This window comes from Vombatus ursinus, unplaced genomic scaffold (genome assembly GCF_900497805.2).
Source record: "Vombatus ursinus unplaced genomic scaffold, bare-nosed wombat genome assembly UNPS02014167.1, whole genome shotgun sequence".
Taxonomy (NCBI): domain Eukaryota; kingdom Metazoa; phylum Chordata; class Mammalia; order Diprotodontia; family Vombatidae; genus Vombatus; species Vombatus ursinus.
Window position 1 is genome coordinate 1588407 of NW_020953945.1, and position 15327 is coordinate 1603733.

Consider the following 15327-nt stretch of genomic DNA (forward strand, 5'->3'; position numbering starts at 1 on the left):
TGTTGACCCACTGACTTAAAAAGACACATCAGAAGGATGACTCTCAACATGGCACAATCTTGTAAAAATGGCACAATAACCACCAAAACTTAGAATAAGCTAAAGGGGGAAAACAAGGCCAAGGATAATTTTTAAAAATTTATTTTTAAAGTTATATTGGTGAAAATGGGAAGATCAAAGAAAGGACGCAGATTGTGCTTGGGTCGGTGATGACAAATGATGAAGAGAAAGGAGAGTCTGACTTTCTTTTCCTTCTATTTCTGATGCCTCCCAAAGCTTCTGAAATGACTGACCAAAAGGGATGAAGGAAATTAAAAAGCATATTACGTGCTTACTATGCGCCCAGCACTGTGCTAAGGACTATGGACACAAACAGAAAAGGCCAGACTGCTCTCAGAGTTCAACGGCTGTGGGTACGGAAGGCTCAGTGGTCCTAAGGGAAGAGGGAGACCAGAGGGGGAGGCCTGAGGAACTTAGCACACAGAGGCAGGGCAAATGAGAGGTCTGGCACTCCTCCATCTCTCCAGAAGGGGTCATGGGTGACTGTCGCCATTCCAAATGGTGTCTGTAGTCACGTTGCTTTGGTCTGATTGAGTCTGGACTGCTAGGAACTTGGGTGGAAAGTGAGGGCGAGGCAAGGAGGAAAGGATGGACACTCAGTGTAAATAAGGAGGTGGTAAGATAGCATCTGGCTGCCCCTGGTAACTTCAGGTCACCTGCCCTGACAAGCATCCTGGTAGGCTGGAAGAACTGGCCTCTGAGCCACTGTCAGGACGCTGAAAGAGTATAGAAAATGGACAAGAAAGGCAAACTCTGTCCCTATTAAAAAAAATGGAAAGGAATTTAATCTGCAAACTATGCTACTGAGCTTGACGTCAATTCTGCCCAAATTCTAGTCCTTATTAATGGAATGGTGGCCCTAGGGAGCCAGAGCAGCTTCACAAAGCCCTCGTCATGCAGACCCCTCCTTGTTCCCTTTTACAAAGGGCAGCAAGATGGCGGATGGAAGGAACCCAGCAGGCCCAAATTTACAGCCTCTCAGCACTTTGTAAATTGCGGCTGATTGAAGCTATTTTTGTGAGAAAGAGGAAGAGATGTGGGTAAAATTCAGAGCAGTCTGATGGGTTGGCCCTGCAGATTAAGCAGCCAGATGGCTCAGCCTCAGGAGGAGACGCCAGCTGAGCAGCCCTCAGGGATCCGTGTTTGGTTCTGGGCTGCTCTACACGGTCATCAATGATTGGGAGACCACCGTGAGGATTCACTTCTGGGCACAGATGACAAACAGGGCTACCGTCCATGTGGGAGTTCCCCACTGTTGGCATTGTCTTGCCAACACATAACATTTGGAAATATGGAGAAAAGTAAGTTGCTCATCCCCCCTGATCCTGCAGTGCTAACAGTGGGCATACTCCCCAAGCCAAAGACAGAGGAAAGGTCTCACCTATGCCAAAATATTCACAACAGCACTGTTTCTGCTAGGGAAAAACACCTAAAACCAGATGGGTGTTCATCAGTTGTGGAATGGCTGGACAGATTGTGATACAGAAGTGAAACAGATGATTGCGGTGCTGTACAAACCCCTTTTCTTTTTTTTAATAGTATCTTATTTTTTCCACCCATCCAATCCACCCACTGCCCACCCAGCTGCCAAACTGATCTTCTCCCTGCACAGGCCTGACCGCGCCACTCGCCTGCTCAAGAAGCGTCAGCCGCTCCCTGCTGACTCTAGGATAAAACACCCACTCTGCTGTCTGGTATTGAAACATTTCCCAAGCTGGTTTCACCCTAATTTTCAAGGTCCACTGCACATTACTCTCCCTTACAAACTTGAGTCCAGACAAAGAGAATGTGTTTTTTGTTGCTCTTACACAAAATTCCATCCCTTGTCTCGGTGCCTTTGAACAGGCCAAATCTATATGGGTCAGGTGCAGACAGCACCCCCGCCTCACCTATGACTCACAGATTTCCAAGCTTCCTGGTAAAGCTCAGGTCAAGAACAAGGCCTTTTGGGGTCCCTGCCACCCATTATTTTGTAGTTGCTTTTTTGATTTTTACTTCTCTGATCTGTGCATAGATGCTCTCCCTGCGCCCAAGGCAGGGGCTTTTTTGGATCCCCAGCACACAACACAATGTCTGGCACAAATGATCACAGAATGAATGAGCAAGAAACAACGAATTTGAGAAATTCAGAGAAACTCGTTCAAAGCGATGCAATACCAAGAAAACAATACAAACAATGACTACCATAATGCATGGGTAAGCAATACTAAAAAACATCAGAATTCAGATCAACACAATAATGTTGACACTGGAGGGCTGGATGGAATCTCTGCCCCTGAGATTGGGTGACCACTTCTAAGCTAAGGAAACTCTACATAGACAACGGCTTAGGCAACCGTGATCAATTGGAGGCACTGATGCACTATATCCATTAATTTCTCAAAAAAGAATACTGGTTTTGGAGTCAAAGAAGTCGACTAGTTCTAACTGTGGCCGTGCTACTCATGGCCTGTATGACACAGGGTAAACAACTTCCCCACTGTGTGCCTCAGTCTCTCCTTCTGTAAAATGAAACGGTTGGAGGATGTCATGACAACCCCAAGTCCTATGACCTTCATGGCTCTGATACCCTTCTCAGAGTGCCTGGAGCCTAGAAGGGCCACATCCTTCTGACCATGCCAAGTCTCAGAGAGAGCCATTAATGTCACTGTCAGCCACAAGTCAGAAGTTCATTTACCTAACATCAGATTTGTCACATTTTCTAATTCAATAAATATTTATTAAGCACCTATTGTGTGCAGCACACTGTGCTAGGCACTAGAGAGGTAAAATGTCTCAGTAACACAGCCCCTGCCTACATGGAATTTATAGTACAGGAGGCAGAACAGATGTTCAAAGACAACTACAAATATAATTGTACCTGAAGACATGAGGTATAAGTAATGTGTCATGTGGGGTACAAGGGGGAAACATGATTAGAAAAAGGAATGTCAAGAAGGTGGTCATTGAGCTGAGAAGAAATGAGTGTGTTGGGGAGGGGGAGGGAGGTAAGGCATTCCTGGCACATGTAATTTCTGCAAAGACATTAAGTCAATGAATAAAAAACTGTTTTCATCCAGAGTGCCTTATACCCTTCTAATTTCAGAACAGTGAGAATGACAGTGTTGCAGTAACAGAAATGTGGTAACAATGATCCACTGTGAAAGACTTGGCCGCTTGGATCAAGACGATGATCCAAGATGATTCAAAGAACCCTTGATGAAAAATGTGAATTGAGGGGCAGCTAGATGGCACAATAGATAGAGCACCGGTCCTGGAATCAGGAGGACCTGAATTCAAATCCAGTCTCACACACATAACATTTACTAGATGTGTGACTCTGGGCAAGTCACTTAACCCCACTGCCTCACCAAAAAAAAAAAAAAAAAAAAAAGCTAACTGAGTGCCGATTGAAGAGGATTTTTTTCCACTTTATTTTTCTTGGGTTTTTTTTTTTTTTTTTGGCAACAAGGCTAATATGGAAATATTTATATGCATAATACATCACGTTGTTTGCCTTCTCAAGGGGTCGAGGAAGGGGTGCAAGGGAGAGAATTTGGAACTCAAAATTTCAAAAAATGAATGTTAAAAATATTTTAAGGGGGTGGAGCCAAGATGGTGGAGTAAAAGCAGTGACCTGCTTCAACTCTCCCCCAAACCCCTCCAAATACCTGTAAAAAAAAATGACTAAACAAATTCTAGAGCAGCAGAACCCACAAAAAGAATGAGTGAAACAAATTTCTAGCCCAAGACAACCTGAAAAGCTGTTGTGCCAGCTAGGAGAGGAGTGCAGTTCAGCGTGCGCTGCACAGGCAAAGACAGGACCCCAACAAACGCGGAGCAGGCCTCAGGGGACTGAATCATGGGGAGCGGTGGCGGTTTCCAAACTTCTTAACCCACAAATGCCAAAGACAACTTAGAAGGTGAGTGGGAAAGGTGTATCGGACCTGGGTGAGAGAAGAGCGAAGTCTTGCCCTGGCCCTGGCACTGTTTTGGGGCTGCTGCAGCAGCTGCTTCTAGAGCTCTTGGCCCGCAGACGGTGGGGGGATTGAGCAGCTGACCAGAGGGGGATTACAGGGATCTCTGCTGGCACTGAGGCAGGATTCTCTTGCTTTGCCCATGCTTGGATCTGGGTCGCAGTCCTGGGGTGAGGAGGAGCATTGGCGTGGTGGAGCTTGTGGTGGTGGTGGAAAGGGAAACCTCCTCACAGTTCCAAGGCATAAAAGAGTGCTTGTGGTCACTCATAGACCAGAGCACAGGCCAGGAAAGGAGTAAACACCTCGCCCTTGATCATAGCACCTTGGAAGACCTGAAAATTTACAGGTCTCTAGAAGTACCTCTGAAAACAGCTGCACAAAACCCCTGAAGCTTGGGACAGTACACCCTCCACACTGGAAGCAGACCCCTACCTTAACAAAGAGTTTAAAACTCAAGTAATTGGCTGGGATCATGAGCAAACAGCACAAAAAGAATCAGACCATAGAATCTTACTTTGGTGACAAAGAAGATCAAAACATACAACCAGAAGAGGACAACAAAGTCAAAGCTCCTACAGCCAAAGCCTCCAAGAAAAATATGAATTGGCCCCAGGCCATGGAAGAGCTCAAAAAGGATTTTGAGAAGCAAGCGAGAGAAGTAGAGGAAAAACTGGGAAGAGAATTGAGAATGATACAAGAAAATCATGAAAAACAAGTCAACAGCTTGTAAAGGGAGACCCCAAAAATACTGAAGAAAATAACACCTTAAAAAATAGACTAACCCAAATGGCAAAAGAGGTCCAAAAAGCCAATGAAGAGAAGAATGCCTTGAAAAGTAAAATTGGCCAAATGGAAAAGGAGGTGCAAAAGCTTACTGAAGAAAATAATTCCTTAAAAATTAGAATGGAGCAAATGGAAGCTAATGACTCTATGAGAAATCAAGAAAGTATAAAACAAAACCAAAAGAATGAAAAAATAGAAGATAATGTGAAATATCTCATTGGAAAAACAACTGATTTAGAAAATATCAGTTTTTTAATTTAAAAATTATTGGACTACCTGAAAGCCATGATAAAAAAAAAAAAAGCCTATACATCATCTTTCAAGAAATTATCAAGGAAAACTACTCTGATATTCTAGAACCAGAGGGTAAAATAGAAGTTAAAAGAATCTACAGATCACCTCCTGAAAGAGAACCCAAAAGGAAAACTCCTAGGAATATTACAGCCAAATTCCAGAGCTCCCAGGTCAAGAAGAAAATATTGCAAGCAGTCAGAAAGAAACAATTTAAGTATTGTGGAAACACAATCAGGATAAAACAAGATTTAGCATCTTCTACATTAAGGGATTGGAGGGCTTGGAATATGATATTCTGGAGGTCAAAGGAGCTAGGATTAAAACCAAAAAATCACCTACCATGCAAAACTGCATATAATCCCTTGGGGGGGCGGAAATGGACATTCAATGAAACAGAGTACTTTCAAGTATTCTTTTTTTTTAAACTTTATTTTTTTTTCAAGTATTCTTTTTTTTTTTTTTTTTTTTAGGGAATTGGGGTTAAGTGACTTGCCCAGGGTCACACAGCTAGTAAGTGTCAAGTGTTTGGTCTGAGGCCGGATTTGAACTCAGGTCCTCCTGACTTCAGGGTCAGTGTGCTATCCACTGCGCCACCTAGCTGCCCCTTCAAGAATTCTTGATGAAAAGATCAGAGCTGAATAGAAAATCTGACTTTCAAATACAAGACTCAAGAGAAGCATGAAAAGGTAAACAGAAAAGAGAAATCACAAGGGACTTATTAAAATTGAACTATTTACATTCCTACATGGAAAGATGATATCTGTAACTCATGAGAACTTTCTCAGTATTAGGGTAGTTTTATATATATATGTATGTATGTGTATGTATATATATATGTACGTATACATATACACATACGTGTGTGTGTGTGTGTGTGTGTGTGTGTGTGTGTGTGTGTGTATATGGAGAGACAGAGACAGAGACAGAGAAAGAAGGCACAGGGTGAGTTGAATATGAAGGGACAATATCTAAAAAATAAAATTAAGGGGTGAGACGATTGTACTGGGAGAAGGAGAAAGAAGGTAGAATCGGGTAAATTATTTAATGTAAAAGAGGCAAGAAAAAGCTTTTATAGTGGAGGGGAAGTGGGGTAAGGTGAGAGGGAATGAGTGAATCTTAATCTCATTGGATTTTGCTTAAGGAGGGAATAACATACACACTCAATTGGGTATGAAAATCTAACTTACCCTACAGGAAAACAGAGGGGAAAGGGATAAGAGAAGGGGGTACGATAGAAGGAAGGACAGATCGGGGGAGGGGGTAATCAGAAGCAAACACTTCTGAGGAGGGACAGGGCCAAAACGGAGAACAGAATGGGGAGTGGGATAGGATGAAGGGAAACATAGTTAGTTTTTCACAACATGACTACTATGGAAATGTTTTGCATGACTACACATGTATAACCTGTATTGAGTTGCTTGCCATCTCAATGAGGGTGGGTGGGGAGGGAGGAAGGGAGAGAATTTGGAACCCATAGCTTTAAAAACAAATGTTAAAAATTATTTTTACACGCAACTGGGAAATAAGATACACGGGCAATCGGGTATAGAGATCTATCCTGCCCTACAGGAAAATTGAAGGGAAAGGGGACAAGAAAAGCAGGGGGAGTTGATAGAAGGGAGGGCAGATTAGGCGAAGGGTATTCAGAATGTACGCCATCCTGGGGGGGGGGAGGGGCAAGATGGGAAGAAAATTTGTAATTCAAAATCTTGTGAAAGTGAATATTGAAAACTAAAAATTAATAAATTTTTTTAAAAAAGAAAAAATGTTTTAAAATGTAACTGGGAAATATTTAATAAAAAATATATACATATGTATGTTTTTTTTTAAGTAAAAAAAAACATGGTATTGATGACACTGACAGGTGCTTCCTGCAATGCCACAGAAAATTCCTTCTTGGCAAAAGGAGGGGTTGGATGAGACAAGCTCTCAGGTAAGTTCTGCCCAACTGTACTCCCTCTCCCTCTCCAATATTCCGTCATTAACAGGCTTCTCTCAGTGCTACATCTGCCCACTCCCGTGCCGACTGAACATCCTCTCACATCCCCTGACCCAATGGCCAATGCGGAGGAGTCGGCCTGATGCCGCTTCTATCCCCGTCCTGCGCCACCATCTTCCTCTGAGGGTCACTCCACTGGTCACTGTCACATAGCCCAGACCCTGGGCCCTCGGGCTGCTGTGCCTCTTTTCTCAAGGACCCAAACCCTTGTTCTTGGGGACTTCACTCTACACACTCAGGCTCCCGTCCACACCAGAGCCTCTTACTTCATCAGCCTCAGCTTCTATGACCCGTAGCTTCCATCTACTTCAACCATCCACTTGGTCACGTCTTAGATCTCATCATCACCCACAATTGTGCCCTCTCTAGGATTTTGAACTCAGAGATTCCCCTCTCTTATTAAAATCTCCCGTCCTTTCATTTCTTCCCCCGCTTCACTCCTGCTAAAAATCCCTCATCTTCACTGCGACCTCCCTGTTCTCATGGTCCATTTCTCCCCTCTGGCCTCACTTGTCTTTCCTCCCTCACCCTCTTGTCTTTGTTCTGCTCAAACCCTATCAATCCTGAACCCTAGATCCTTCCTACCACATACATTCCCTACCTGTACTCCTGAGTTACTGAAAACAAGTTCATGTTATCTATTTCATCTGCACCCTCAAGGGAATGGCAAACATTTATTCTTCCTTGACTGACAATCTATCCCACTCCCCTCGACAGCTGTTCCAAACCTTTCCTCCTCAAGTTCCCAGGGCCTTCTCCCGTCGGTAGACATCCTAACCTTAGGCCATCACACCAGGAGCTCCTTCTGCCCCACTATGTACCATGCGATGCCTTCGCATCTTCTCCTGGACTACAGCCACTACAAACTCCTTACGTCCAAAAACTGCTGCATAAACGCTAAAATGGAATTCCGTCTCTCCTCAAAGTTGTCTTTCCTCCAAGCTCTCCTGTTTTCACAAAGTCCCTGTCACCCAGGTTCCTAACTGTGGTCACCTTTGGCTCTTCCTTCTCCCTTACCCCACGTCTAATCGCCGCCAGGTCTTACTGCCGCTACTTCCACATCATCTCTTGCTCCTACCCAACCACCCCCTCCCACAGCCCTCTTCCTGATTCAGGACCTCACGCCTTTTCACCTGGGCCACGTTCAGACGGTATTCTCCCTACACAGCTGCTGACATCAGCCTCGTGAGGCCCAGGTCCCCTGAAGCCGCTGAAGCTTTTTGAGCGGCTCCCACCTGCCCACGGGTTTGGACGCTGCCGGGTCCTGACTCATCTGAACAAGGAGCAAGAGAATTTCCACCAGTTGACGTTATGATATAAACTATGGTTTATATCGTAGCCCAATGGGAAGATGCAGGGCCAATCTCTTAGGCCCTCCGGAGTCCGGATTCCACCTCCTTTTCCTTCTTTCATTCTCATCATTCCTCTTCCCAAGCGCCATGTTGGGGCAGGCAGGACCACTCCCTTTATTTTGTGCATTCGCACAAGCCACTCACAGGCCTGGAGAGCGCTCCTTTCTCATCTTCACAGCTCAGAAACTAGTCTTCCTTCAAGGCTCAAGGCAGGAACCCATTCCTCCAGAAGTCTTCCTGTTCCTCCCTTTCCTCTTGCTTTCACTCCTTTTCTTTATGCTGTACTGGTTTGGGTACATGTCATGGAGCCCAAGGAGAATAGAACCTCGTGGAGGGCAGGGACCATTTCAGTTTTCTGACCCCTCTTCCCTCAGCACAGGACCACACACACAGATAGCAGGCGTCTGATAAGTTGTGGCGGCTACTCTTTGAATCCTGCCCACCTTTAAAAGGCCAATTCAAATGCCATCACAAAACTTTCCCTGATCCTTCTGCCAATAATAAAGCACCTTCCCCCCTCAGACCTGACTCAGCCATTCTTACTAGGCTAATTGTGTCTATGTGTCTCATCCTCATGCCAGACTGTAAGGAACAGGAGGGCGGGATCTCAACTCTGTACCTCTCTCAGCACTGAGTAGATACTGGGCGCTTAATAAATACTTTTTGGCTCTTGAATTTCAACAACATGTTAGAATTGCAAGGAATCTTGGAGAGCTATCTCATTCAACTCCCTTTGTTTTTACAGAGAAAGAAACTGAGACTCAGGAAGCAGAAGTGAGTTGCCCAGAGCTAGGGGGAGGCAAGGCCAGACCTCCTGGCTCGCAGCCCAGGGCTCATCCTCACATCACAACAAGCTACACATGGCGCAGGAAGAGAGCTCCAAGCACAAGGTCTTTGGCCCCCCACTCGGTACTTTCCACTCTGCAGACCGTGAAATCCAGATGCAAACAGAAGGAGCCAGCGCTCTGAGTGCTTCTGAGTCTCAGAGACATGCAGATGTCCAAAAACAGGGAAACAAATGCATGGGTCTGTGTCTGCTTAAGAAGCCTGATGGCGGACAAGATGTTTAAGCCTCCTGAATGGTTCCAAGGATGGAAACGAGAGAGAAAGATGAGGAGCGGGACCAGGGGTAAAATCTAAATTAGGAGGGTTTGGATGGATCCGAAAGAACACAGTTTCCATGAGCATAATGCAGACTAAGCTCTTTAGACCAAGTAATTGTGCTCATTCTTGAAAAATGAGGCGCTCACAGCTGCCATTTATGTAAATAGCTGAAAACTACTGAGTCACAGCTACTGTCTGCAAAACTGGGCCAACCCCCAGAGTCCTGAAGTGTTTATGCTTCAGTTCTGGTGCTGCATATTTTCATCAAGAGGTCGGGCCATGTGGTCAGCAGGATTGCTTTCCGCTTACAATCTGGAGCTCGGGGCAGGAAGTTCCATCAAGAAACAAGCCCGGAGGCTCATCGTGGTGAGAGACCGAGTCCGGGACGGTGGCCCGATCCCCAGATTGAAACCGGGAGGTTGGGCGCAGGCCCTGACTCTGACACTCTGGGCAAATCACAGATGAGCGCAGGATTTTAGAGCTGGAGGAGACCTTGACCCCCTCTGCTTCAACCCTCTGATTTGACAGATGGAGAAACTGAGGCCCAGAAAAAGGAAGGGAGCTGCCCAAGGTCACAGAGGCCAAAGTGGCAAAGCCAACACATGCTCCTCCCCTGGCCAGCCTTGGCTTCCTCATCTGCAAAATGCGGATCACGGTAGCCCTCAGCTCCTGGGGCTGCTGCAGCCATCAAAGGAGAAGATGCACAGAAAGGGCTTGACAGTCTTGAAGCCTGTATTAATGTGGGCTGTTGTCTTTATCTGAGTCTCTTCACCACTCTGAGACTCAGTTTTCCAACCTGTAAAATGGCAGCTAGGTGGCGCTGCAGCGGATAGAGCACTGAGCCTGAAGTCAGGAAGACCTGAGTGCAAATCTGGCCTCAGACACTTCCAAGCTGTGTGACCCCGGGCAAGTCACTTAACTCTGCTGTTTGCCTCAATTTCCTTATCTATAAAATGAGCTGAAGAAGGAAATGACAAACCACTCCAGTATCTCTGCCAAGAAAACTCCAAATGGGGTCACAAAGAATCAGACACAGCTGAAAATGACTAAATAACAAAAAATGGAGATAATACCTACACCTTCTACCCTACAGTGCTGTTGTGGGGACAGCCATCTGTAAACCCCAAAGTGTTAAGAGAAACAGGAGTTACCATCATTACAGGGGGAATCCACTACATCTCAATTTCCAAGAGGAAAAATAATCCAATGAGCATACCCTTGCCCGCAAATTTCTCTGAGATGGATAGCTCCAAACCGAAGTAATGTCAACAGAGCCTCAAGATGGCGGGCCAAGGCCAGAAGGAAGACTCAGGAGGAAGCTACAGAATCCTCCCTCTTTCCCATCGGGAACGTGGGCAGCTGGCCCAAGGTCATCCGGCAGAAGAGAATCCATCTGATTTCGGATTTACATTCCAGAAGAACTAAAAATTGACAGCACGACCAGGGAGAAAGAGAAGCACGGAAAAGCAGGATATTTGTGGGGTTTCTTCTCGTTTCTGCGTTCATAAAATTGAAAACCAATTCTTTTTAAACAGAATTTTAAGTGTAGGGCATAAAAAGAACAACTTCAATTAGGTCCCATTCTGAAATGTTCGACACACAAAAAGTCAATCTGGGCCAGGAAACTGGCTGCCAGACAGGCATATTTTTCTTAGAGAGAGAAGACAAGGGCAAGAATAAAGGAATTTCTCACGCTTCCTTCTGTGAAAGAATGTTTCCCCCTCTTCGTATGGGCATGGGACTGTTTGCTCAGGCCCCTGAATGACCTTCAGCAGGGCCCGTGCCTCAGGAAGCTGACGTTGGCAGCTGTGGATGGAGGGGAACGTGTGAAAGTAGCCCAGGTGAGAAGCAGGGAGCCTTCTCGGAGAACTGATGCCGGGGCAAAGATGCTGACAGTTTACAGGGTCCCCAGCCTACCCAGTGAGACCCGAAATACATGCCTGAAGGCCATCCAGCCACACACAGGGCACCCGAGATGCACCAAGGACCCCGCCCCACCCCCCACCCCCAGCCCTTCATCCAAACTCCTGGGAAATCCGCAGCGGCTCAAACAGAAATTAAATTGGCAGCTATCAAGGATGTTCAAAGCACTCAGATGACCCAGGATTCAGTGACCCCACAGAGAATGCCCAAATTAAATTCAATCACCTTTCTTTGCTCTCATCACTCCTCTAGGAAAATGAAAACATCTTTAAGATGCTACTTACTTTTAAACATAGAATTGGCTCAATATTACATTAAAAATTCCATTCTGACGGGGCTGGGGAGAAATTGATCCTATCTGTCCCTAAGCCTTCACTCAATCCTAAGGGTAACATTAAGAGAAAAAGTGACCAATTTGCCCAAAATAATGGTTAGCAGCTTTATCTGAAATAGCAGCAAATGAGGACGAACCTTCATGCCTAGAGTCCTGGGAGAGGCTGAAGAGACCGTGCTCTACCAACATGGCAGAGTACCCGTGTGCCATTAAAATGACAAATGGGGAAAACTCCATCAAGTGCCACGAAGTGAGGACAAGAGCATCAGACAACCGCACACGCTAAGCACAACTGCACGTCCATCAGACGACTGCCCATGCTAAGCATGCTGCACGTACACAGCTCAGGACCTGAGAAGGGGACCTCCAAAGCAGTTGAGCCCAAGTCCCTCATTGTACGGAGGAGGAAACCAAGGCCTAGAGAGGAGCCAAGACTGGCCCAAGCACGGAGGCGCCACATGCATACAGCGACAATGGGAACCGAACCAAAACAGTCACCAGGAGAAAGAGAGCAAACAAGCTAGTTATTATTTTGTTAGAGATGGTATTATAAAGCTTGAAGGCTTGAGTGCCCCATCATCTCATTCAACTCAATCAACAATCGTAAGGAAGGGCCTGCTCAGTGCTGGAGGCACCTCTAGTACTAGTGACACAAAGACTGGAATGGGGCAAGCCCTGCCCTCAGGGAGCTTACCTCAAGGCCTCAGGTCAGGCCAGAAGGGGAGGGCAAAGCAACAGTCCTTTACTAAGCCAGATACCTGAGGGGCTGCTCTGGTTAGGAGATGTCGTGGGCAGCCAGCGTGGCCGGTGGGCCATCTCTCCCCTGGGAGAGGAGAAGCGTGGGGTCTAGGACCCATGTTCAAGGTGGCAGAGGGGCTGCTCCTGCAAGGACAGGGGGTGACAGCACCTGGTGGGGGGTGTCAGCCTTAGGAAAACAGAGCCTTTAGGGTTCTGCCTTCCTGTTTACCCACCTCATCCAGGTCTCTGACACCAAGGCTAGTACATCCTGGAGATAAATAAGATTGAGGATCCTCAGCTTGGGGAAGGGTTTCCAACTGTGTGTGGCTGAACCTGACTCCCTTTTATACTTCACACAATGGAAGTACCCACTGCCCCTGCAGCTCTGATTGGCTGGTTCTTCTCAGAATGCCCACTTCTTTTTTTTTAATTTAATTAATTTATTTTTAGTTTCCAACATTCACTTTCACAAGATTTTGAGTTCTAAATTTTCTCCCCCTCCCTCCCTCCCCCCTCCCTAAGACAGTGTGCAGTCTGATGTAGGCTCTACATATACATTCACATTAAACATATTTCCACATTACTCATGTCGTAAAAAAGAATTAGAACCAATGGAAGGAACCGCAAGAAAGAAGAAAGAAACAAAAAAAAGAGCAAACAGTCTACTTCCATCTGCATTTTCAGACTCCACAGCTCTTTCTCTGGAGGTGGATAGCATTTTCCATCCTGAGTCTTTTGGAGATGTCTTAGATCCTTGCATTGCTCAGAAGAGCTAAGTCATTCACAGTTGATCATTGTTACGATGTTGCTGTGTACAATGTTCTCCTGGTTCTGCTCACTTCACTCTGCATCCGTTCAAATAAGTCTTTCCAGGTTTTTCAGAATGCCCATTTCAAGGAGGATGCCCAGGACAGTCACATCTTCACTCCGCTCCATGAGGTATTTCTGCTGAGTACTTCTCTCTCCCTTTTCACCTTCCTTTTATATGCTGTCTCACCCCATAGGATGGAAGCTCCTTGAGGGAAGGGGCTGTCTTTCCTTCTGCTTGTGTGTGTATCCCCAGCACAGTGCCCAGCATACAGTAAGGGTTTATTAATGCTTACTGACTTGAGAAGAGATGATTGCTGGCAGGGCCTTCCAAGATCCCAACATGCCACGACTGGCAGTCACGAAGCAGTATCAGGAGATACAGGTTTCAGAGAAATGGTCTTTGGGGCAGTGAGCAGTGGGGGCCTACCAAAGTGCCATACAATTTCCCAGATGCAATCCTAGCCCCACCACTGCCCCATACTTTGGACCCAACACCTCCCCAAAACATGTATATCAATGGACAGGCTGCTCTTCCAGCTGTACATCAAAATCTAGGCCACATTTTTCATCCACTTTGTTTTCCCAGTATGAATGGATGTTTACAGGCTTAGTTGAGTACCAGGGCTTAAGGCCAACAGTAAAAAGTCATTAGTGCACAAGAACATTCAGAAAACCTCATTCTACCTTGTTCATTTGGCAGGATTCTGGAGGGGCCTCTCCCCTGGGGTCTGTTCCTTCTCCTTTCCTATGTTAAGGACAGTGGAGACCGACAGTGCCTGGGTCACAACAGTCTGCAGAGTCAGTGCCTGAGAGTTGGACACTTTGGGGTTGCCAATTTTTCACTATTACTAACACATAGCTACAAACGCCTTTGTACCAATACTTTTTCTCTTTTTAATTATTTCCCTGGAGCATCTGTACTCCCCAGTGGTTGGATTACCAGCTCATAGCCCGCTTTAGGATGCTTCCTGCCTCTTGCCAGACCACTCTCCAGAGCAACACGACCAACTTAGAATACAGATGTATGAGCACACTTCTTTCTCCAAGCCCTACCAAGAATGGCTGCCTGAGCGCACGTCTCTCTCCAAGCCCCACCGATATGAGCTCCTGGGTCTCTCTCCAAGCCTCACCGACACAAGCTCCTGGGTCTTTCTCCAAGCCCCACCAAAACCAAGGTTTACAGGTTTTCTCTGTTTTAAAAAGCTTATAAAATGTGAAGTTAGTCCTGTCCTCTACATACACTTTTACTGAGAATATTTCTTTTTCACAAATCCAGTATTGAGAGCGACAAAACCACATGGTTAAAAAATCATAAAGCTCTGGCACATCTAACTTAGGGGAAAAAGAAAAAAGAAAGCTACCTTGTGCTGCTGTCCACGGAGGCCCTCACTCATCCCCAGGCTTCATCCGCATCTGGGCTTGCATCTGCGCAATCATCTCCTGCATCCTTCGGAGCTGGAAGGCAAAAGGATGAGTTTAGCACAAAGGGAAACTGAGGCATTCAGAAGCTTGGGTACTTTTATTCAGGAAAGAGAATTCTTAGTGACCGAACCTCGATGGAGGGGCTCCAGTCCCTCTCCAAGACAGTGGGAGCACTGAGGCAGAGAAATTTTGGGACAGCCACAGCCCAGCAAGGGAAGAAGAAAGGCCCAGGGCTGAGTATACTTCAGGGCCGTGGGTGTGAGCAGCGACAGGTGCTGGCAAGGAGACAGAGAAAGAGTCAGAGGAGCTGACAGCGACCCAGGGCAGGGCAGTGATGAAAAGCCAAGCTATGAAAGAGTTTTGCCACAGCAGAGCTGGCCAGCAGGGTCAAGTGTCACAGAGCCCTAAGGAGGATGAGAACAGGGAGGAGGTGCCTGGAAGGGGTCACTAGAACCTGATCGGGGAGCTCAACTGGGCACCTCATCCCTCTCCCCTCCCCAGAGACCCAGATGGTCCAGGAGGATGTCCTCAACATACTAGGGGGAAATGTGT

General features: G+C 46.3%; 1 protein-coding gene across 4 annotated transcripts in view; it reads right to left on the minus strand.

Annotated features, from left to right (window-relative positions):
* Window positions 1-15327, minus strand: part of LOC114041127 (septin-2) — a 134594-nt gene that overhangs the window by 27651 nt on the left and 91616 nt on the right. For all 4 annotated transcript variants that reach the window (XM_027859401.1, XM_027859403.1, XM_027859404.1 and 1 more), the window contains one exon: window positions 14715-14808. In XM_027859401.1, the coding sequence (XP_027715202.1) occupies window positions 14740-14808 (69 nt within the window). In that variant the 3' untranslated portion in view covers window positions 14715-14739. The remainder of the gene's footprint in view (window positions 1-14714; window positions 14809-15327) is intronic.